The sequence below is a fragment of the Amphibalanus amphitrite genome, unplaced genomic scaffold (assembly GCF_019059575.1).
Source record: "Amphibalanus amphitrite isolate SeventyFive unplaced genomic scaffold, NRLGWU_Aamphi_draft 000526F_arrow, whole genome shotgun sequence".
Taxonomy (NCBI): domain Eukaryota; kingdom Metazoa; phylum Arthropoda; class Thecostraca; order Balanomorpha; family Balanidae; genus Amphibalanus; species Amphibalanus amphitrite.
In genome coordinates this window covers 326,577-347,953 of record NW_024882020.1, presented here as the reverse complement: position 1 = coordinate 347,953, position 21,377 = coordinate 326,577, and the positions used below count along the sequence as shown (strand labels likewise).

General features: G+C 49.8%; 2 protein-coding genes across 4 annotated transcripts in view; one reads left to right on the top strand and one right to left on the bottom strand.

Moving 5' to 3' along the window:
- LOC122393261 (putative thiamine transporter SLC35F3) overlaps positions 1-17,854 on the top strand; it is a 47,858-nt gene extending 30,004 nt beyond the window's left edge. For both annotated transcript variants that reach the window (XM_043389130.1, XM_043389131.1), the window contains exons 2-11: positions 1,452-1,772; positions 4,969-5,045; positions 5,288-5,428; positions 6,605-6,779; positions 7,118-7,296; positions 7,809-7,937; positions 9,194-9,383; positions 10,633-10,722; positions 15,646-15,775; positions 16,224-17,854. In XM_043389130.1, the coding sequence (XP_043245065.1) occupies positions 1,508-1,772; positions 4,969-5,045; positions 5,288-5,428; positions 6,605-6,779; positions 7,118-7,296; positions 7,809-7,937; positions 9,194-9,383; positions 10,633-10,722; positions 15,646-15,775; positions 16,224-16,338 (1,491 nt within the window). In that variant the 5' untranslated portion in view covers positions 1,452-1,507 and the 3' untranslated portion in view covers positions 16,339-17,854. The remainder of the gene's footprint in view (positions 1-1,451; positions 1,773-4,968; positions 5,046-5,287; positions 5,429-6,604; positions 6,780-7,117; positions 7,297-7,808; positions 7,938-9,193; positions 9,384-10,632; positions 10,723-15,645; positions 15,776-16,223) is intronic.
- On the bottom strand, positions 11,265-14,411 carry LOC122393260 (low-density lipoprotein receptor-related protein 1B-like). 2 transcript variants are annotated; one of them, XM_043389129.1, is made up of 2 exons: positions 13,839-14,399; positions 11,265-13,595 (listed from the first exon to the last, which is right to left on the bottom strand). In XM_043389129.1, the coding sequence occupies exons 1-2, from the start codon at positions 14,373-14,375 to the stop codon at positions 11,772-11,774; spliced, it is 2,361 nt and encodes a 786-aa protein (XP_043245064.1). In that variant the 5' UTR covers positions 14,376-14,399; the 3' UTR covers positions 11,265-11,771. The 2 variants fall into 2 exon arrangements, with proteins under 2 accessions (XP_043245064.1, XP_043245063.1); XM_043389128.1 differs by having other exon boundaries at positions 11,265-14,411.
- Positions 17,855-21,377: the final 3,523 nt, after the last annotated feature.

Genomic DNA, 21,377 nt, shown 5'->3' with positions numbered 1-21,377 from the left:
GCGGCTAATGTCTTGTTTGCAGAGAGGCGTTGGTGTTGAATGTTGATGCTAGCTGTTTGGTTAGAGATTGGCAACACAGTGGTAAATGAATGGTAACATTAATGACGAACATTTACCGAAAATGTATGTGGCATCAGCGACAATGTCAGGCACTTGGCGATGTGGTCATGGTGCCGCGGCCAGTCAAGGTCAAAAAGGTTATCAAATGCTTAAACATTCATATACATCAAATGCTTATACAAATGCTTGTATTCAGACTTCAGTAGCTTTTGAATGCATAGGTAGACCTGAATTTTCTCTACAAAAATATTAGACGCTGTTTCCATCCTATACCTAAGCCTAAAAGTCACTTTGGATATGCTTGCCTGGCTTGCCTATTCATATTCCCAGCGCCAGGGGCGGATCCAGAAAAAAAAACTCCAAGGGGGAGGGGGTCATGAATCGAAATGGGGCCCCCTACCTATACCCAAAATTAAAAACTCAACGGATTTCGGCCACTTAATTTTTGGCGGAGCCCTATTTTAGTTTTTCCTGTTTTTTATTTTTGTTTTTCCCCCTGCCCCCTGGGCCCTGACAGAACTGTGGTGTCCCTAACAAGCCTGAAGTGTCCCTGACAGGCACGTGGTGCACCTGACAGGCCCAAGGTGCCCCTGCGAAGCCGGTGGTGCCCCTGGCTGGCCTGTGGTGCCCCTGCTAGACCTCCGGTGCCCCTGACAGGCCTGTGGTGCCCCTGAAAGGACTGTGGTGCCCCTGGGCCCTGACAAGCCTGAGGTGCCCCTGACAGGCACGTGGTGCCCTTGCTAGGCTTGTGGTGCCCCTAGCGGGCCGATGGTGCCCTTGGGTCCTGGCAGGACTGTGGTGCCCTGACAAACCTGAAGTGTCCCTGATAATCCCAAGGTGCCCCTGGGCCCTGCGAAGCTGGTGGTGCCCCTGCGAGGCCGGTGGTGCCCCTGTGAGGCTGGGGGTGCTCCTGGCCCCTGTGAGACCGGTGGTGCCTCTGGCGGGCCTGTGGTGCCCCTGGCGGGTCGGGGCCTGTGGTGCCCCTAGCGGGCCTGTGGTGCCCCTGCTAGGCCGCTGGTGCCCCTGGGCCCTGGCAGGACTGTGGTGCCCCTGACAAACCTGAAGTGCCCCTGATAAGCCCAAGGTGCCACTGGGCCGCCCTGCGAAGCCGGTGGTGCCCCTGTGAGGCCGGTGGTGCCCCTGGCCCCTGCGAGGCCGGTGGTTTTCCTGGCGGGCCTGTGGTGCCCCTGGGAATTGATAGGCCGGTGGTGGCCCTGGCAGGCCTGTGGTGCCCCGTGGGGCGCCACAAGAGCCCCAAGGGGGGGGGGCATGACCCATATGACCCCCCCTTGGATCCGCCACTGCCCAGCGCTCCCAGACTTCTCACATCTGTATAGCCGTAGCCCGTAAATACCACAGCAATGACGAGTTGCCATTTGTGCTGCCTCCAGTGCCGCTGCCTCCGCTGTGACTCCTGGTGACCCAGTCCGACCTCACCGGAGGCACCATGACCTCCTCTGCCGACGAGTCGGCGTCCGCGGAGCGTCACGAGCGCCGCTCCATCTCGTCGCTGTTCAGCTCGCGGCGCGTCTCCTCCGGTAAGCTGGCGCCGACGCTCATCGTCAACGACGAGCTACAGCTGGAGCAGACGGCTGCCGACGGTCGCAGCCTGCACTCGTTCGGCTGTCTGGCCAGCCGGAACGGCAGTGTGCTGGGCAGTCCGACACTGCACCCGCGCCACGACTCGCACCGCGGCCGCCTCACCAGTAGAGGTTAGTCCGGCACAAAGACTAGATTCACTAATAGGAAGTTAGCCTAGCACAGTGTCTGCATACAGTTACTTACTCTTAGATGGCTTGCGCAAAGCTTGGGCTAGACGTAGCGGCAACGATTAGTCCAACTTAGGTTGCAGACTCGCAAATAAAGGATTAGCGCAGTTTTGTTTAGAGTTTAGAATACCTATATGTTTAGCGCAGAATTAAGGCTTACTAGCGGAACTTATTGCCTAGCGCAGACCTCAAAATTAACCCTAGAACGCCTAGGGGGGGGGGGGGTTGTATCACCCCCCCCTGAGGTTTTTTCGAAGTGCACGCTAAACGGCTTGTCGTAGCGGGCTGAAATTTTCAATACCCTCTGGGGCAACCTTTGCGCATCTTTTGCCGAAAAAAATTGATCGGGTCATGTCAGGTCACGGAGTTATGACGTCATAAGAGGTACAGCCTCCGGCCGACAGTTACCAAACGTGTGCGCCGAATCCCTAGGTTTTCTGCCGGTGATGCCCACATTGTTTGATGGATCATGATGAAACTTCCCATGCATGTTGGGGCAAGCATTGGCTATCGTGTGGTGCAAGAAAATTGACCGGGTCAGGTCAGGTCACGGAGTTATGACGTCATAAGAAGAACAGCGTCCGGTACTATTTTTGAAAAGCGCCCGAACCACTATTTTGCTAATTCTTGTCACCTCAATGGGAATATGCAGCAATATTAGCTTCTATAAGGAGCAAATGGACCTTCCAAATCCAAAAATACAATCAGATTTCAAAAATTTAAATTTTGATTTTTCGAATTTCTGCCGCCGACTGTGACCTTGCCGACTTCCGGCGCTCCCAACGCGCCATTTTTAGAGCTAGGGAAACGAAATACATACCAAACGATAGAGAATTGATCAAGGAACACGATAGTGAAGGTTTCAAGTCGATATCTCCCACCGTTTTGCCGCAATCGCCGCGGAAAGTTGAAAAAGTCTATTTTTCCGAAAATTTGACCTTTGACCGGTCAAAAGTAGGTCAAATGTTGACCTAGGACCAAAAAATATACCACCAATCGCGAGATCTCGTTGAGAGCAATCCGTTGGTTTTTTCCGCTAACCCGCGCCCTGGTGGGGGGGCTATTTTTTGCCCCCCCTCCAGACTTTTTGATATATCTCCAGAACCGCTGCGCTGATCGTCACCAAACTTTCAGTACCCTCCCGGACATCAATTTTACACATTGTGACCAAAAATTTTTTCCAAAGGCTATGATAGGTTGGCCGGAAATGACGTCAGAGTGACGTCATGTTCTGCCGTTTTCGACCCAAAAAAGGGTTTCGCGGGAAGAGCTGTCAGGCCTATAGCTTTGCAAATACAGAAAAATGATAAAGACATAAAAGCTGTAGAATCAACAGGGCTACAAAACTGCTATCTCGGATTTTTGAAATTTTTGGATTTTGACCCCCAGAATTCAAAAAATAAATTTTTTGCATATAATAATCGAAAAATCCAAAAACTTTTTTGAATTTCGCAAAAACCGGAATATATGTGATAGTCCTTACCGCCTTCCATCCACACACAAAATTTGAGATCGATACCTCTTTTTTTGGCGAAGTTATAGCGAAAAAACTGTTCAAAATTGATGACGTCAAATTTTCAAACTCAATTTTTAGCAATTCTAGACCCCGTAGCGCAAAACAAAGACCACCATTAGACTCCCCGTGACGAGCTGCATCGAATCAATACCCATTTTATGCAAAACTATCAACTTTAAAATTTGACCTTTTTTGGCCTGACCTTGACCTGACCTTGACCTGAACTTCACCAGAAAGTGACCTAAGCCGTACCTGATAGTCTTATAACCAATACCATTGAGTTGGAAATGAAAAATTGGCCATAAAACATGCATCACACAACCCTAGTAAAGTTGGGCTCATGTGACCTGACCTGTGACCCTTGGTGACCTGACCTGTGACCTGACCTGGTATTGTCAGTGACCTCTAATAGTAATATATCTACTAGGCAACTGACGCCCTATCGCTGATTCTCGACAAAATGCGTTTTCCTCGGTGTTATAGCGCATTCCCTAGAAGACCCGTGAACGGTGAAACATTTCATCTTTGACCTGACCTGTGACGTCATCGGTGACCCCGAGGTCAATGAAATTTGGTTTTCCTCGACAAATTTGACAGGCCTTTCGAACGCCGTTTGAATTTTGCGGATCCGTCCAGTACTTTCTGAGATACGAGGGGGGGCAAAAAATAGCCCCCCCCCCACCAGGTCGCGTTATAAACAGACCCCACCAGGGCGCGGGCTAAGCTCTACGACCTTCCGTTTCGAAACGCCAGGGGGGGGGTCGTAACAACCCCCCCCCCCTGGTCGTTCGTGTTATGAGAAATGGCCTGGTCGTGCGAGGGTTAATACTGCAAAGGCCAGTATCGTGGGTATCATATCGTGGGCCAGTATCGTGAGATCAGTGTCGTAGGTCAGGCACGGGGTGCAAATTGGGTAAGCTCACTCGCACCGTAGCCTGACAGTCAGTGCTTACAGAGTTCAGTGCCCACTGTCCACGATATAAGGGGCAGAATCTGTCCCCCTTACCAGCATAGGACCTTCGGCTGAATACCTCAGCAGAGCGCAGGTTAGCTGTTCGTTGACGGCCAGATACCTTTATCTTCTACAAGCTAATTTCTTCTGCATCGTACTGCCAGGCTTAAAATATTTGTTTTCTTTAAGAGAAAAGTGCAAATACTCATATGGAAATTGGCCCATAAATCACAAAGCCACATTTATGTAGGTCTCAGCTTTAGTTACCGTCCCTAAATCATACTCATAAATACAGCGAGGGCACTGGAATCGCATAAAAGCTTGAAATAGGAACGCGTAATCGGGGAATGCCGTTTGTCATGGGGAACGATTAAAGGGTCATATCGTTTAGTAATGTTTCGTAATTGCATAGAAAACCCTACTCATTACTGCTTGTTTATTGATCGCTCCTTGACTCCCACAGCACGGCATGCATCATAAGTTAATGTGGATCTTTTATGGGCCATATGTAACAATGTGCTACATGGTGTGCTAAGCCATACCGGTTGTTTGTAGGACATAATGAGGGTCACTGGTTGTAAACATAAGGTCTACTTTTAAGCGTGAACAAACGATTCGTTATTTGTGTTTGTTATTTCCCAATAATCATAAAGCGTACATGCATATTGCAGGGAACAGTAAGGACCAGCAAAAGCTCAGCTGCTGGCAAAGGTTCAAGAAGGCAATATTTTCGAAAGCAACAAGAAAGGTAACGTATGTGGAGGCACTTCGCGGTTGAGGCAGCTGTGCAATATCATGAACGCCAGCTTCATGCTACTTTTCGCTTTAATGTTGTTCTTAATTGGTCCGCGGTAGTCCCAAGCTATAGCGACACACTTTACATAAATTCATAGCGTCTGTCTGTCCAGAATGAAATAACTACTGTCTACCGCTTATTTCATTGTCTGGTGCAATGCGGCTGAAATCCGTCACATTGCGTCGTCATTTCAGCTGCTATGCGGCATTGTCGTGGCGGCGCTGGTTACCATCTCGTGGGTGGGGACCAACCACTTCATCAAGATGACCTACTACGGCGGTCAGATGCCGCAGCTGCCCAACACCACCAACAGCATCCTCGAGGTCCTGCATCAGGTCAGTTAGCGGCAGGTGGACGCAGTCTTCGTGTGTTTCTCCCCAGTCCCCACACGATCAACAAGCTTTAACAAGGGCCTGGGCGCCAGCATGGCACATAACACAACCACGCTCCATTGTGAAACGTTCCAGCCACCATGCATTATTCCCGCAGTCAGGCCAAAAACGTTTGTATCGGTGTCGGCAGGAAGATGATATCCAAGCCGACACCGTTGCTCATACGTTCGTGTGCATAAGCACTTTTCAGCCATTTGATCTCCAGAAAACCTGCTTGGAGATGCAGGCCTCGAGACAAACTGATACCAATCTCCAGACGGACATCGGGGTGCGCTTTTGCGTAGACGTGCGCCATTGATCATGCATGTATGCACGGAGACGTAATGCCTCGATCTCGCCGCTGGCAAACGAGGGTAACCGCAGGTTGTTTGAAAAGACAAACACTATTCGTTAGAATTGTGTTTTTCTATTGAAAAACAACCGGAGCGGTCCTTCTCCGGGCTATGTTTGCAAAGTTGGCCTGAGATTGGGGCAACTTGGTCGCAGCCTAGAGTTTTGCGTTTAGGATCGTAAAAATTTCAGGGTATAGACTTTTGCAGGTGATCTACCTGATGGTACCGTATTGTATGCAGATGGTGACCGAGGAAGATTGAGCGTGGTCAGAAGAAATGCACTTCAGACAGGGGAGCCGCTTTTTTTGCGAATAAGAGAGGAATCAAGTGCTCATCTCGAGATTGTAAAATGTTCGTGTACGAGTAGATATACGAGTATGATGGCTCATATGCAGCTTATTGCAGCACGCACCCATGCGTTATAAACGCATTAACGCTGTTTACCTTTTTTTTTGCGCCAGAACAAATGATATACATTTGTTTGACGTTTGTAACGATGTTGTCTTAAGGTCATAAACTTAAAAGAAATAGCAAATGACATTTGCAATGCCTCATGAATGAAACTGCACTAAGAAGGCAACAACATGTGCTAAAGGAATTGATTTTTTTCTTTTTATGATCTTTATGTTGCAATCAGTTTTAAATGTAGCACATGCTAATTCTAAATCCATCCACTTATTATATTGCACACAACTGCACGATACCAGATACCTGCACCTATCCACGACAGTAGATCGTGCGTATCCCACCACCCTACTGACCATTCTACCGCTCTGCCCTGTTCCAGGGAGCGCCGTACGACGCGCCGTTCTTCACCACGTGGTTCTGCACCACTTGGACCACCCTGGTCTTCCCCATCTTCTCCCTGCTGCAGTGTATCAACTGCAGGGCCAAGGAGGAGCCGGCAGCCAGCGAGGTGGTCGACGCCATCAGATACTTCCGCGACCGCGGATACACGCTCGGTAAGAAATAGGGATGACTGGTGCCAAGCATCGGCAAATATACTTACTATATACTCGTATACTCGTAAATGTAAGATGCAAGAAGATAGCCCTGGCCAGCAAAAAAAGCAATACTTCGAGGCAGCCCCAGCAAAGATAAAATGCCTTATTTCCGCTCATCCATTCTATGTATTTCTTCTTGGCTTACAGAAGGTGAAAAGCTCATGGACTCTCACAACTGGTGGATCGATACAAACTATAGGACTTCACAAAAATCTTGAATTGACATCGATATTAATATTGCACTGCCCATTTTTAAGGCTGATTTCATTCCACATGCGCTACTCTCACCGTTCCAGGTCAGTTCATGTTACGCACCTTCCTGTTCTGTCTGCTGTGGGTCGTCACCAACTATCTGCACGCGCAGGCTCTGCGAGAGCTGACCTGTACAGACGCCATCGCGCTCTTCTCGACCAGTCTGGGTTTCGTGTACCTGCTCTCGTGGGTGGTGCTACACGAGCAGTTTGTCGGAGTCCGGGTGAGTGTAACAGACCTTGTTAGGTTTGGTCTCAGGTCGAGGTGACCCGGATTCTGCGCAGCGCAAGGAAACATGCTGACGGCGGCATGTGATTGTTTATTTTCCCTCCCGAACTGCTACGCTGACTGCCGCCGGTGGGGAACAAACACTGCCATTCTAAGCAGGGTAAACGAACAACTCAGACATGGGACCCTGGCTCGAGCAAGTGTGAACTGCTGACGCCCGTACAGACGTTGACACGTTACTTATTCATGTCATGGGAAAGATCAATGGTCATATGAGCTGACGAGTTATAAATGGTGTCCATATGACATTTGCAGACGGGACAGTCCGAGCTACTGGCAGGCCAATAAATCAGTTGAAGTGGGTTTCATTGAAGCCAGACTGTTGCTTTGGCATAAGGTATTCAATTTGATAGGATAATAATTTTCTTACGTGAGATATAAAGCAGAAGCTCTGATCTCGGAATATTCGCGGAGCTGAACCGTGGTGCATCCCCTGTCTTTTGTCAGATCGTAGCTGTGATCATGTGTAACACCGGGGTGGCACTGCTCGCCTATATGGACGGTATCGCCAAGACGCCCACCCTGGGTAGCGTCGTCATGGGAGCCACGGGCGCCGCCGGTTCAGCGGCGTACAAGGTCAGTAGCCACGAACACCAGTGCGGCGACACATCACTAACGAATTTAGCTCCGAAAATGGCCGTCTCAGATCTGATTGCCTGGATCCCGCTCGCGTTTTTTTTTTCCCGCTTGTGAGCTGCCTGCCTCCCCGCAGCACACCTTTAGCCGGCCGGGTTGGTAGCTGCAGCAGAGGTAATTCAGTTCCGGGCAATATCCCAGCCAGGGCTCACCGGGTCCAGGGATCTCCATTCTCCCGGGACGCCTATCCCGGTCGGCCAGCCTGGCAGAGCTCACCCAGCCGCAAATGCAGCGGCGACGGTCCCTAAATCGACCAGATCCTATAATCTCCCGTGAGCGGCCAGAGCCGCAAAGTCCCCTGCTCTGAAATAGAGCTCCTAAATCCTCATCAACTTGAGCGGTTTCTAAAACGTATAGTCCCAGGCATCGCCCGTGGCTCAAGTGTGCTGAAGCTGTGACTTTTGCTCGTCTGCAGGCCCTTTTCACTGGTAGATCCAGCCGCTTCCCCGAAGTGCCCCAAATCGATGAAAATTAACCGTTTGTGTAGAATAGAAATAAAACCAAGCAACTTTCATAAGATAAAGTTTCGTTTGACTCAACGAATTGAGACCCAAGGACTTCTTGGAATCACTCTTTTTTTAGGGGGGAGGGGAGGCCTTTTCGCAGCGTCCAAGTCCTCCTTTTTTTTTTATCCGACAATGCCCTCTTCAGCCGACACTCTGTTCTCTTCCCGGGTGGCAGAGTGCGGAGGGAACCTCGTCGGTAGGCCAGTCCAATGAACTAACGAGAGGCGCTGCCGCCCGTAATGTCCTTAATGAGATACGTAGAGATTTAGTAATGAGACCCATTTGTATGCTGCTGCTCCCGGCGGTGAATGCAGTAGCGCAAACCCTGATATCTATTTTTTTTTTTGAATTACATTTGATTAAGAGCTGCATTTATTCAAGACAGTCACCTCAAACTATGCAACACTTTATCGATCCCTACATTATGCTTATCATTTCTTAGAAATAAACGCTTAATAATTCGGAAATACGCCGGTGAAAAATGATATTCGTTTTAATTATTCCCGCGATGCTTTGTTTCTGTTTCTTCAGATCTGTTTTCTGCCTCTTCAGCTCTGCATCTTCACTTCGTGTCTCTTCTGCTCCGTTTCTACGTCTTTCTACTTTCATTTTATCCCGTCTCCCCAGCCAGCCACCTCCACCGACCAGTGCTTATCTCGTGACTGGCCTCATTCCGCCACTCCCGGGCAGGTGTTCTTCCGTAAGGTGATGGCCGACTGCGGGCCCGGTCCGGTGAGCGTCTTCCTGAGCCTGATTGCCCTCATCAGCACACTGCTGCTGTGGCCAGTGGCGCTGGCGCTCTCACTCTCCGGGACAGAGGTTGTCACCTGGACCCAGCTGCCCTGGCTGGAGCTGTGTGGCGCAGCGGGACTCGGGCTAGGTGAGAATGGGGGGTGAGAGAGAGAGAGAGAGAGAGAGAGAGAGAGAGAGAGAGAGGGGGGGAGAGAGAGAGAGGGAGAGAGGTGGTGAGAGGGAGGGGTGATGAGACGGTAAGATGGATTCGTTTAGAAAAACGGAAAGCGGTGAGATGGTGTGGCTAACTAGGTGAGATAAAGGGGAGCGGTCAGCTGTGTATTGGTGATTGGTGAGCTAATATGGCGGTAGGCGGTTTTGACTTAAACTGGTGTGCATTTAAAATCAATAGCGACACGGCCAATCGGCGCATGGCAAATAGAAGAAAAGTATTTGAAATGAATTTTAAAATTAATTTTAAGCAATCCATGTAACGTCTTTTACTTTTTAACCCGTCGCCTTTTCAGACCCATGCAGGGCATTAATAAAATACCTTGACCTATGGCTAACTTGATGAACGGTGCCTTGATGGCTGTCCGTCCCAAATGGCCTCTAACGACCGACTCGGTTACATCGGGAGGCAAATGTCCACTGTAAATGTCCAGAGGGCGGGGACCGCTAGTCACGGAATAGGGATTGCCAACAATAAATGTCGGTGATTCTCGAGGAAAAATGGCAGAGATTCCCTAGTAAGTGCATACGGCGAAGATTCGCAGAGATCAATAATGACCTTTTTCCCAACAGCAACCGCAGCTTTTTAAGGGCCCGTTTTCCTAACCATAGAAAACCTGAGAGATCTTTTCAATACTAAAGCATTCATGAGAGCTGAACGAAAAGGCTGCCTAACTTGTGTCGCGTGAGCGCTGATAATGACCCTGTCATGGGACGTCACCAGCTGGGGTCAGACCAGCTTACCGTGAAGTGCACAGAGCGTGACCAGCTCACGTGCCTCAGTAACGACCTACTTCCGGCGGAAGTGAGCCTACTCAGACAGAGGTGCTAACCCGCCCGACAGGAGGTGTTGGATTGGGCGTCAAGAGTTTTATTACCGGATTTTATGGAATGAGTGTTGATGGAAACTGCCTGGCATCTTGCTTTTGCTCCGCTCCGTTGCGGACTTTATATTGGTCCAGGACTCCAGAGTCCCGACCTAGATAGTTAAATTGCAAGCGATTTTATAGAAGATTTAACGGCATAAATAAATAAAAACTCATGTCTTGCTTTAGTAGGACGGACCATATTAAACCTATACGCAACCGGAAACCCAATGCCTGATGTGGAAAGATATAATCATGTACAATATCCCTGCCTCAACGTATATCACTATGTGTTTTCAGCGGGAAACCTTCTGATCAGCTTCGGCGGCCTGGTGACCTACGACTTCTTCGTCAGTCTTGGTCTGATCCTCGCCGTGCCCCTCAGCGCCGGTAAGACTGCTTTAACTTATTCTGATATCATCACCGAACATCTGTCTGTTTATATGTAAATGTCACTAGGTACATTTCAGTGGCTCGCTACTCGGGCGCCACCGAGGCAGTGTCCTCATAAACGTTTGATCGGACCGTATCTGTTTATAGAATGTGTAACGTGTGAGTTTGGACCAGCCTCCAGGCCAGTGATTGTGGCCATATTGAAATCAGCACAACTTTGACCGAAAGGTCCCCGGTTCTTGGCACTGATTGTGCAACTCTCGCCCCTGAGAAAAACCCACCGACAGCAGCCAATAGATATTTGAGCCGGACGCGCGAGTGGTTCTGGCATGTCAAATGGTGGTACCGCCCATCAAACATGAGCACATGGTGGCGTCATCAGTCCCGAGAACTGAGCACATGATCTCAGTCTCTCCGTCTCAGTCTTATCACCTAGTGTGCACTCATGTTTGACGGGTAGGTCATGCTGTATGATGTCGCAAGCCGTTTACGAAGGAGCCGTCGTCAGGGATATGCACTCACAGATGACAGGGTTAAAAGAGGAATGCGATTTTGCACGGCGGTGATCACAATTTATTGTCATAGACTGAACACATCAGCAAAGGCGAACGATGATTGATGCATGAAGACGCTGCTAGTCATTGAAAATGAGACATTGTAATTCACGGCCGTCATGGTAATGACCTCAATATGACGGCATGACTAGTGGACAACGCCTAAGAACAAAAAGACTTCCATTCCTGGAAAAAGCAAAGAATGCAACAGGTTACAGGACCTCAGTGGCATCAAACTGAATGGAATGCATAGGTATAACTGGCTGTTAACAATGTTCTGTATACCAATTCCAGCTTGCAACTTCGCGCAATGTTCAATTGCTTCTCAGCATACACAGTTGATAGTTGTTGATACTTGATAATGCCAAAGTGCTTCGTGCGATCATAAGACGTCATGTAAAAGGCCACCCTGAACCACCACAAGGCAGCTGAGTAATGCCAAAATGAATACAGTAAAGCCCTTGCCCCACGTTGTTGGTGATACGGTCAGGGTCACGGGAGCCCCGACAGCGGCACCGCGGACGGATCGACGGTAGGCCGCGGCCTCTCCGTCACCGGCAGCAGCACCATCGCCTTGGCCAGCGCCTGCATGGCTGCGGGCGTCTCCTTGGCCCGCAGCAGCACGTAGGCCCTCTGCAGGTACTGGCGTGCCAGCTGCACCTGACCTGACCTCAGGCCGCCGCCCGGCAGCGGGTCCGGTCCCAGCAGCTCGACGCAGTCGTGCTCGTCCGAACCGTCGGCGCAGTCGTCGATTCCGTTACAGCGCGCGGCGGCCACGAGGCAGCGGCCGTCGCCGCAGATGACGTGGTCGTCACCGCAGGTGCCGGCGGTGCCGCAGGCCGCCTCGTCGCTGCCGTCACGGCAGTCAGTGACGTTGTCGCACACCCAGGCGGGTCTGACACAGCGGCCGAAGTCGCAGCTGAAGTGGGTGCCGCACGTCTCCAGGGTGCCGCAGTCGGCCTCGTCTGAGCCGTCTGCGCAGTCCTTCTCGCCATCACACACCCACAGCCGCATGATACAGTCGATCGGTTCATCGGAGCCGCTGGAGCAGTGGAATTGGTCGACAGGACACGCGGGCGGTGCGCCGCAACCGCGCTCATCCGAGTTGTCACCACAGTCGTCCTGGCCATCACATAGCCACCGAGCCGGCACGCACCGGCCACTGTCGCAGCGGAACTGCGAGGCCAGCGTGCAGTTACCACAGCCGACTTCGTCCGATCCATCGCCGCACTCGTCGTCTCCGTTACAGCGCTGCTCGGCCGTCAGACAGCGTCCATCGGCACAGCGGAACTCGTGCTGTCGGCAGCCGGTGTCGGGGCAGTTGGCCTCATCGCGCGCGTCGGCACACTCCGGCCGACCATCGCATCGGCTGGTGATCAGGATGCACCGGTCGCCACACGAGAACTGGTCGTCGTTGCAGGTAACGTTGCACGCCAGTTCGTCGGAGCCATCGTCACAGTCTTTGGTACCGTCGCAGAGCTTCTGGCGGGACACGCAGCTGCCACTGGAGCAGCGAAACTCGGTGTCTGTACACGAGGTGCAGTTGAGCTCGTCACGTCCGTCGTGACAGTCCAGAGCGCCGTCGCAGCGTGCCGAGAGCGCGATGCACTCGGCACCGCCGCAGGAGAACTGCTGTTCTGAGCAGGCGGCCGTGCAGTTGCGCTCGTCGGAACCGTCCCCACAATCGTCGATGCCGTCACAGACAGAACGTCGTGTTCGCAGGCATTCGCCGTTGTCGCACAGGAACTGGGTAACGGCCGTGCAGTTGCTGCAGCCGAGCTCATCTGAGCCGTCACCGCAGTCGTCATCGCCGTCACAGACCCAGCGAATGGCGGCCAGACACAGACCGCTGGCACAGCGGAATTGATTCTCCTCACATCCACTCTCCTCGCAGCCGAGCTCGTCTGAGCCGTCGCCGCAGTCATCCTCGCCGTCGCAGACCCTAGACTGACGAAGACACTTGCCGTTGGGACAGGTGAACTCTGTCAGCACGCACGTCGGCACAGACGTCGTCGTCGTCGTCGTGGAAACGTCGCACTCGGCCTCATCAGAACCATCCTCACAGTCCTCCTCACCATCGCAGCGCCACCAGTCTGGGATGCACCTGCCGTTGTTGCAGGTGAACATGTACTTACCTGACGCGCAAGGTGAGCCCGAAGACGTGGAGGCATCGCAGCCAGTTTCGTCAGCATCATCGCCACAGTCATCTTCGCCGTCACAGCGCTTCGAGCCGGCGATGCACTTTCCGTTGGCACAGGAGAACTGACCTGACTTGCATGACGGGGCGGACGTCGTCGTCGGGATGTCACAGCCAACCTCGTCTGACCCGTCACCACAGTCTTCTTCACCGTCACAGCGCCAGCGACTCCTAATGCAGCGCTCCGATTCCACACACTGGAAATGGTCGGGTGGGCATGTCACGGCAGTTGAACAGTCCATTTCATCACTACCGTCGAGACAGTCCTTCTCGCCGTCACATCGCCAGGAGTCGGACAGGCAGCGACCACCGTCAGCACATCTAATCCGGCCCGGTCCGCACGTGGACGGGTCGCAGCCAACCTCGTCTGACCCGTCACCACAGTCTTCTTGACCGTCACAGCGCCAGCGACTCCTAATGCAGCGCTCTGATTCCACACACTGGAAATGGTCGGGTGGGCATGTCACGGCAGTTGAACAGTCCATTTCATCACTGCCGTCGAGACAGTCCTTCTCGCCGTCACATCGCCAGGAGTCGGACAGGCAGCGGCCACTGTCAGCACATCTAATCCGGCCCGGTCCGCACGTGGACGGGTCGCAGCCGGCCTCGTCGGCACCGTCGCCACAATCGTCGTCACCGTCGCAGACCCAGGACGGGCGAAGACACTTGCCGTTGGGGCAGGTGAACTTGCCGTTGACGCAGTCTGTCTCGCCACATTTGGTCTCGTCTGAGCCGTCCGGGCAGTCTGAAAAGCCGTTGCAGAGTGCCGTCTTGGGCAGGCATGGGCCACCGTGCGGACACTCGTGCTCAGAGTCGGAGCAACGCTTGGCACGTGTGCTGCTGGCCAGCGCCAGCGTCACCAGCAGCCCCAGAGCCAGCGCCGCGACGCGTCGCGCCATGGTGCCCCGCGCGGCCCGACTGAGCCGCCGGTCGACGGCCACGCGCGCCCCGAACCCCGTTCATATACATACAGCACACCCCAAGGCCGGCGGCCAGCAGAAGACGGCGTCAGTCGACACCAGCGAGATGCAAATTATGTCTCCCGGGAGCGGTGGTCGGCACGACGGCCGTCTTGGGAGCCTGGTCCGAGCGTTGATGTGCGCCGACCCAGCCGCGAAGGCAGGCATGCGGTGATCAATGCCCTGACTATTCCGGACTGCGGGTGGTCAGGCAGCGTTCCTGTCCATCTCAGCGGGCTGACGGAATGCCAAGAAGCGAGGAGTGTTTGCCTCGGAGCTTGGAACCATTTGTTTTTGTTTGTGACAGTTTCTACCCGAAGTTCGTGCGTCCGACAAAAACATTACGCATTCCATCCCTCGACATTCGATTCATTCATTTCGAGCATTCCATCCATTTCGTAAACGATCATGCTAATTGAATGTGAGAAGGTAGCATCGACTCAGAGCTGTTGCTAAGCAGGACAGGAATTCGGGAATGGTTCCAAACTTGATCGCTACAAAAGGAAAGTCAAAGTAAAAGTCAAATATACCTAACCGTCTGAACCATGCTATACCTGCCTGCTATATAGCCTGCTACACCTGTCTGCTATATCTGCTACAGTGTGCGTCATGGATCATTGATCAATAACGTTGTAATCAACCTCGGTATAGCGTGACCCATAAGTACACATAATTCGGCATGTATACTACATGTTTCACATCCAATGAATACCGTATATGCAGCTTCAGTAAGTATTTAGGAAGCTTGTGTTCCAGGACGATAGTTGATGTGATGAGAAAATTGTGTCCGAAATGCCAGGCATGATAAATACCCAAGAAGACAGGAAACGAGCCTTATTGGGAAACTATTATGTAAATTTTATCATTTTGTAATTGATGGTAACTGGGTAGTTACTCTAACGCACATTAATTGCAACATTCATTGATAATATCTCTCTCTCTCTCTCTCTCTCTCTCTCTCTCTCTCTCTCTCTCTCTCTCTCTCTCTCTCTCTCTCTCTCTCTCTCTCTCTCTCTCTCTTCCCCTTCTCTCTCTATGTCCCCCCTCTCTCTCTTTCTCTGTCTCTGTCTCTCTCTGTCTCTGTCTCTCTGTCTGTCTCTGTCTCTGTCTCTGTTTCTCTCTCTCTCTCTCTCTCTCTCTCTCTCTCTCTCTCTCTCTCTCTCTTTCTCTTTCTCTTTCTCTGAATAATTTCATTTTTGCCTGTTTCCAGCGATCGACATGCAGTGGTACAATGTCGACTTTGAGGACATGCGTCTGGCTGGGAACGTGCTAATCGTCTGTGGCTTTTTCCTGGTCCTGTTCCCAAGCAACTGGCCTAACTACATTCGCAGCGTCATCAGGTAAGGAGGACAATCAGGCTATTGGACAAAACGTCTCTATTTAAAATTCACTTTTCTGTGAAAGGACGTGTCGATTGTAATATTACCTACTGTATTTCGTTCAAAACAAGGGCAACTATTCATATGGCGCAAGGCCGACAAAATAAATACCTCCTCTGAGATTATTGTAAATGATAAGTTCTTGTTGAAGATAAGAGTGCATTAGTAATTATTCATTTGTGTGTACTCTTTACCGTGGAAGTGCTTTTCAGCTATCGTCTAATGTATGAAGCATCTGTTTAAATTGTGTGCTATTGTGTTTGTCATTGCGTTTATAACGTATCTTGAACGTGAGATGTGTATTGCTTAATGCGGCCCACGTGTGCATTCCATCAGTGTCTCACCATGCGTATTTGAAAGTGATGTGTGCCTGTGCTAGTCTCATTTTTGTGTTTGTTCACGCCGTCAGGTGGGGCCGGCGCCACCACAGCGGCAGCTCTCGGGACCAGCCGGAGCCGGTGGACTACCGTACGGGCATCATCTCCAGGTCACATCTGCGGTCACCCTCCGGGCATGTGCGGTGAACCGTGATCACGTGCGGTGAAGTTCGGGCAAGTGCGGTGAAGTTCGGGCAAGTGCGGTAAGCTAGGGATAAACACGGGAAGTCCAGAAATCTGCGCTTTCCTTCATGAAATGCGCGGTGATTGCGGACAACGGTTGAAAATTCAAGGCGAAGTGTGGTCAATTCCAGGCGTCGGTGAACTCCGAACAGGTACGGTGGCCTGTGATGAGTGTAATGATCTGTGGACACTTACGATTACAGTGAGCGGATGACACGGACGCAAAAGAAAAAGTGACTAATGTGCAGTGAGCTTTCTATTCCTCGATCTTTTTGACACACCTGTTGCTTTTTTCGTTAGCCGAACTGACAAATGATTGAGAAACAATTTTAGATTAAAAACATAAACCATAAATGCGTTCGATTTGAGCATTCGATTTGAGCTCTGCACAGATAATGAATTTTGAGCCCTCGCTCTGAACTCTCAGGTGTGGGTGTAAGCTCCAGATAAAACTGGGATCGTATCGCCCCGTTCCTTCATATACGAGGCGGCCCACCTCAGCCGAGCGTACTTTGAACCGGGATGTGACGGGGCGAGTCATGTGACCAACAATAGCTCCCCGTGACTGTGACGTGAGGTGGTCGTGACTGTAACGTTCCGTGACTGTGACTGTACCGTGCCGTAACCGACACCGATCGCCGGAGAGCTCGTAAAACAGAGGTGTTTCGCGTTACTCGACCTACCGCACACGGATGTTGCGAGAACTGAAGTTAGTTTTCTACTGGGCGCTCTAAGCGACTTGTGTAGTAGCTACTGAACAGTGAGCGTGACTCGAGTTGGTGGGATATGTGATATGTGGTAAGTGTTACGTGGTGGTATGGACGACTCTTCAACTGATGGTGTTTATTGGATCAATATGTTTCTTGTTACATGTGATTGTTGTACGACAAAGTGTCTGTTTACAGGCCTCCAGAAGCAAACAGGGTCTGTGTACATAAGGTAGAGTAGGGTCTATGTATAAAGGCAAATCTTGTCGTACAATGTTAATTTTACATATCAACGGCAGGCATTTACCAACTGCATATATCCTGTTCATATATACGTTCAGATAGCTACAGCTAAAGGTTATTGCATCCCGTGTCCAAAGGTCAAGGGACTCCTTTCTCATGTCACTAAAATGCAAGAAACTGCTGCTTCCTCCATAGCTTTCCCATGTGGTGTTCGTGCAAGCTACGTATGAACACACATCTTCTAGGTAAGGGTTGTAGCCGATATTATTGATAATTGACTGTAGTTAAATGCCGTGCTTTTATTGAAAAATAATAAGATTAATTGCTTGAACTAGGCAATAGCTCTGCTGGGATCATTTTAGCTCATCTTGAGATATTCATGGCGAGTGTTTGACAATATTTATATACCTACTTCTGTATTACATACCTACATCGTTCATTTCTTCTCACAATGTGTCACTACGAACATCGATATGTTGAACGACTGTTGCGATTGTAGGAGAAGAATATACGTTACAATAAATGTAAAATGGCTTTCTTTATTCTCTGATCAGATGTGACCGAGTTCATCCTACAACTTGAATGTTTCGTCGCTGAGGCACAGGCGTCGCTGTAACCTAACCGCTAGAGTGCGCTGCAGGTCGAGTTGATTTGAGGAAAATGGCTATGGAATAAACAGTTCTTGCGCCGAGGTCAATGCAGTGCACGTTGTAGTCAGACACACTGTAATCTAAATCGGCGCTAGATACTTTGTAAAAAATTGTATTGTAATAACTGTAACCAGATCAATTGCAAAAAAAAAAATCAGAGCCAGGTCATTCAAGTCAGGTCAACAGTCCACGTTTGTTGACTTCGTCTCAAGAAGGAAGTCTTTACTCGCCATGGCTACACCGACTCATGGTTTTGAGCCTGTGCTTGCTGACCAGATATTTGGAACGTATGTCTGGGCTTTGTTTATATCGGTGACCTAGCTTCGGGTCAACTTTGCAGTTTGCGATATCTACTTACTTATGTACTACTTGCGATATGTACCTACTTCCAAAGTGGACGGGGAAAAATTGAACAGTACCTACTTAGGTAAATCGAACTCCTAATAGGTCTCTTTATTTCGGGTCATATTTAACACCAAAATGTCATTGATCGGATTAATTTGTTTTTTTTCCGTACCCTGTCCCGTGGCCGTAGCTCAGTTGGTAAAGCATTGGACTCCCGGTAGTGAGAGCCCGGGTTCGAGACGCTCGGCGCTCGACATTTGAGACTCCTGACCAGGATGATCTGCGTTTGGTGGGAGCAGCCGCAGCAAGTTGAAGTCAGTTGAGTGGGACAGGCCGTGTCCGGCTTTGAACAGCACGTTAAACTTTGGCTTCCAAATCCTCCCGTTACCCGGAATGGCGCGATCGGACGGTATGGGGTCGGGGTCTACGCAACAAGCTCTGCTTAGCGTTGGCTCCGGCTCTGTCAATCCATCCATTAAAACATTCGAACTAAATTTATAAAAAGAAAATATCCAACAACAGCTTGAATAATTAAAATCTTGGCTCCAACTAACCCGCGCCCCGTAGGGCTACCGGCGGACCCTACCACCCGTAGGGGGGGGGGGGGGGCGTTTCGCCCCCCCCCCCAAGATCTCGGAAAGTTACCGGCCGATTTTCAAAATTCAAACGGTGTTCGATAGCCCCACTCTGGAACTACCTTGTGACCCAATTTCATTGACCTAGGTCAAACTGATGACGTCACAGGTCAGGTCAAAGGTCAGATTTTCACCGTTCACAGGCATTTCAAGAAATGTGTTGTGAAATCGAGTAAATTGGTAATTTATTGAAAGCCATCGATGGTACATTGTTCGTCAAACACATACTTTGCTATCTGAGGTCACTGATACCAGGTCAGGTCACAGCGAGGTCAGGTCACCGGGGGTCAATATGAAAGTGTCGTGTGATGCATGTTTTATGGTCCATTTTGCATGACAAATGCGATTATGTGGGTTAGGCAGCCTTTGGGGCCAGCCTAGGTCATGTTTTGGTGAAGGTCAGGTCAAGGTCAGGTCAAATTAGGTCAAATTTCAAAGTTGATATTTTTGCATAAAATGGGTATCAATTCGATGCAGCTCGTCACGGGGAGCCTAATGGTGGTCTTTGTTTTGCTCTACGAGGTCTAGAATTGCCCAAAATTGAGTTTGAAAATTTGACGTCATCATTTTTGAACAGTTTTTCGCTATGACTTGGCCAAAAACGAGGTATCGATCTGAAATCTGGTATGCAGACAGAAGACGGTAGGTACTATCACATACATTCCGTTTTTTTTTCGAAACTCAAAAACTTTTTGAATTTTTTGGCTAACATATAAGAAAAATGCTTTTTTATTTTTGGGGCTAAAAAGTCAAAAAATTTAAAAAATCCGAGATTGCAGTTTTGTAGCCCTGTCAATTCTACACCTTTTATGTCTTGATCATTTTTCTGTATCTTCAAAGCTGTAGGCCTGACAGGTCTTCTCGCGAAGGTCTTTTTTTCGGTCGAAAATGACAGAACATGACGTCATTCTGACGTCATTTGTGTCCAACCTATCATAGCCTCTGGAAAATTTTGGTCATAATGTGTAAAATTGACGCCCGGAGGGGTCCTGAAAGTTTTGGTGGCGATATCTCCAGCCGTTTAGGAGATATCGACCGAAAAGGACAGGGGGGGGGGGGCCGTTTCGCCCCCCCCCCCTACGGGGCGTGACTATCCTTAACCCGGCAGGTGGTGTGCCTTGGGTGTGCCTACCAGCCACCTTCCGCGCGGTGGGGGGGGGCATTTTTTTGCCCCCCCCCCCCCGTATCTCCGAAACTACTGGACGGATCCGGAAAATTCAAACGGCGTTCGATAGCCCTGTCAAATTTGTCGAGGAGAATCAAATTTCATTGACCTCGGGTCACCGATGACGTCACAGGTCAGATCAAAGATAAAATGTTTCACCGTTCACGGGGCTTCTAGGGAAAGCTCTATAACACCGAGTAAAACGCATTTTGCCGAAAATCAGCGATAAGGCGTCAGTTGTCTAGTATATATGTTGCTATTAGAGGTCACTGGTCATACCAGGTCAGGTCACAGGTCAGGTCACCAAAGGTCACCAAGGGTCACCACATGAGCCCAACTTTACTAAGGTTATGTGATGCATGTTTTATGGCCAGTTTTTCATTTCCAACTCAATGGTGTTGGTTATAAGACCATCAGGTACGGTTGAGGTCACTTTCTGGTGGAGGTCAGGTCAGGTCAAAAAAGGTCAAATTTCAAAATTGATATTTTTGCATAAAATGGGTATCGATTCGATGCAGCTCGTCACGGGGAGTCTAATGGTGGTCTTTGGTTTGCGCTACGAGGTCTGAAATTGCTAAAAATTGAGTTTGAAAATTTGACGTCATCAATTTTGAACAGTTTTTTCGCTATAATTTAGCCATAAAAAGAGGTATCGATCTCAAATTTGGTATGTAGATAGAAAGCGGTAGGGACTATCATATATATTCCGTTTTTTTTCGAAATTCAAAACTTTTTGGATTTTTTGGCCATTATATTAAAAAAAACTATTTTTAATTTTTGGGGTCAAAATCCAAAAAATTCGAAAAACCGAAATAGCAGTTTTGTAGCCCTTCTAATTCCACACCTTTTATGTAAAAAAACGTTTTTCTGTATCTCTAAAGCTGTAGGCCTGACAGCTCTTCCCGCGAAACCTTTTTTTGGTCGAAAATGGCAAAAATGACGTCACTCTGACGTCATTAGCGGCCGACCTATCATAGCCTTTGGAAAAATGTTTGGTCACCATGTGCGCTAGCTGCTCCCGGGAGGGTATTGAAAGTTTGGTGACGATCGGCGCAGCGGTTCTCGAGATATATCGAAAAAACTAAAGGGGGGCAAAAAATGCCCCCTCCCCCACCGCCTGGAAGGTTAACCTGAAGTTATTTTAGGTCAGAAAAGGTCATCAGCAATTTCTTCAGCGGCAATATTTGACAAAAAAAAAACACGTGACAGTAGTAAAATATCCTGTACGTAGTACATCGCCACTGCCCAGCTCAACTAC

Coding starts and splice junctions, on each gene's coding strand:
- LOC122393260 (XM_043389128.1), bottom strand. CDS start 14,375: ATGGCGCGACGCGTCGCGGCGCTGGCTCTGGGGCTGCTGGTGACGCTG.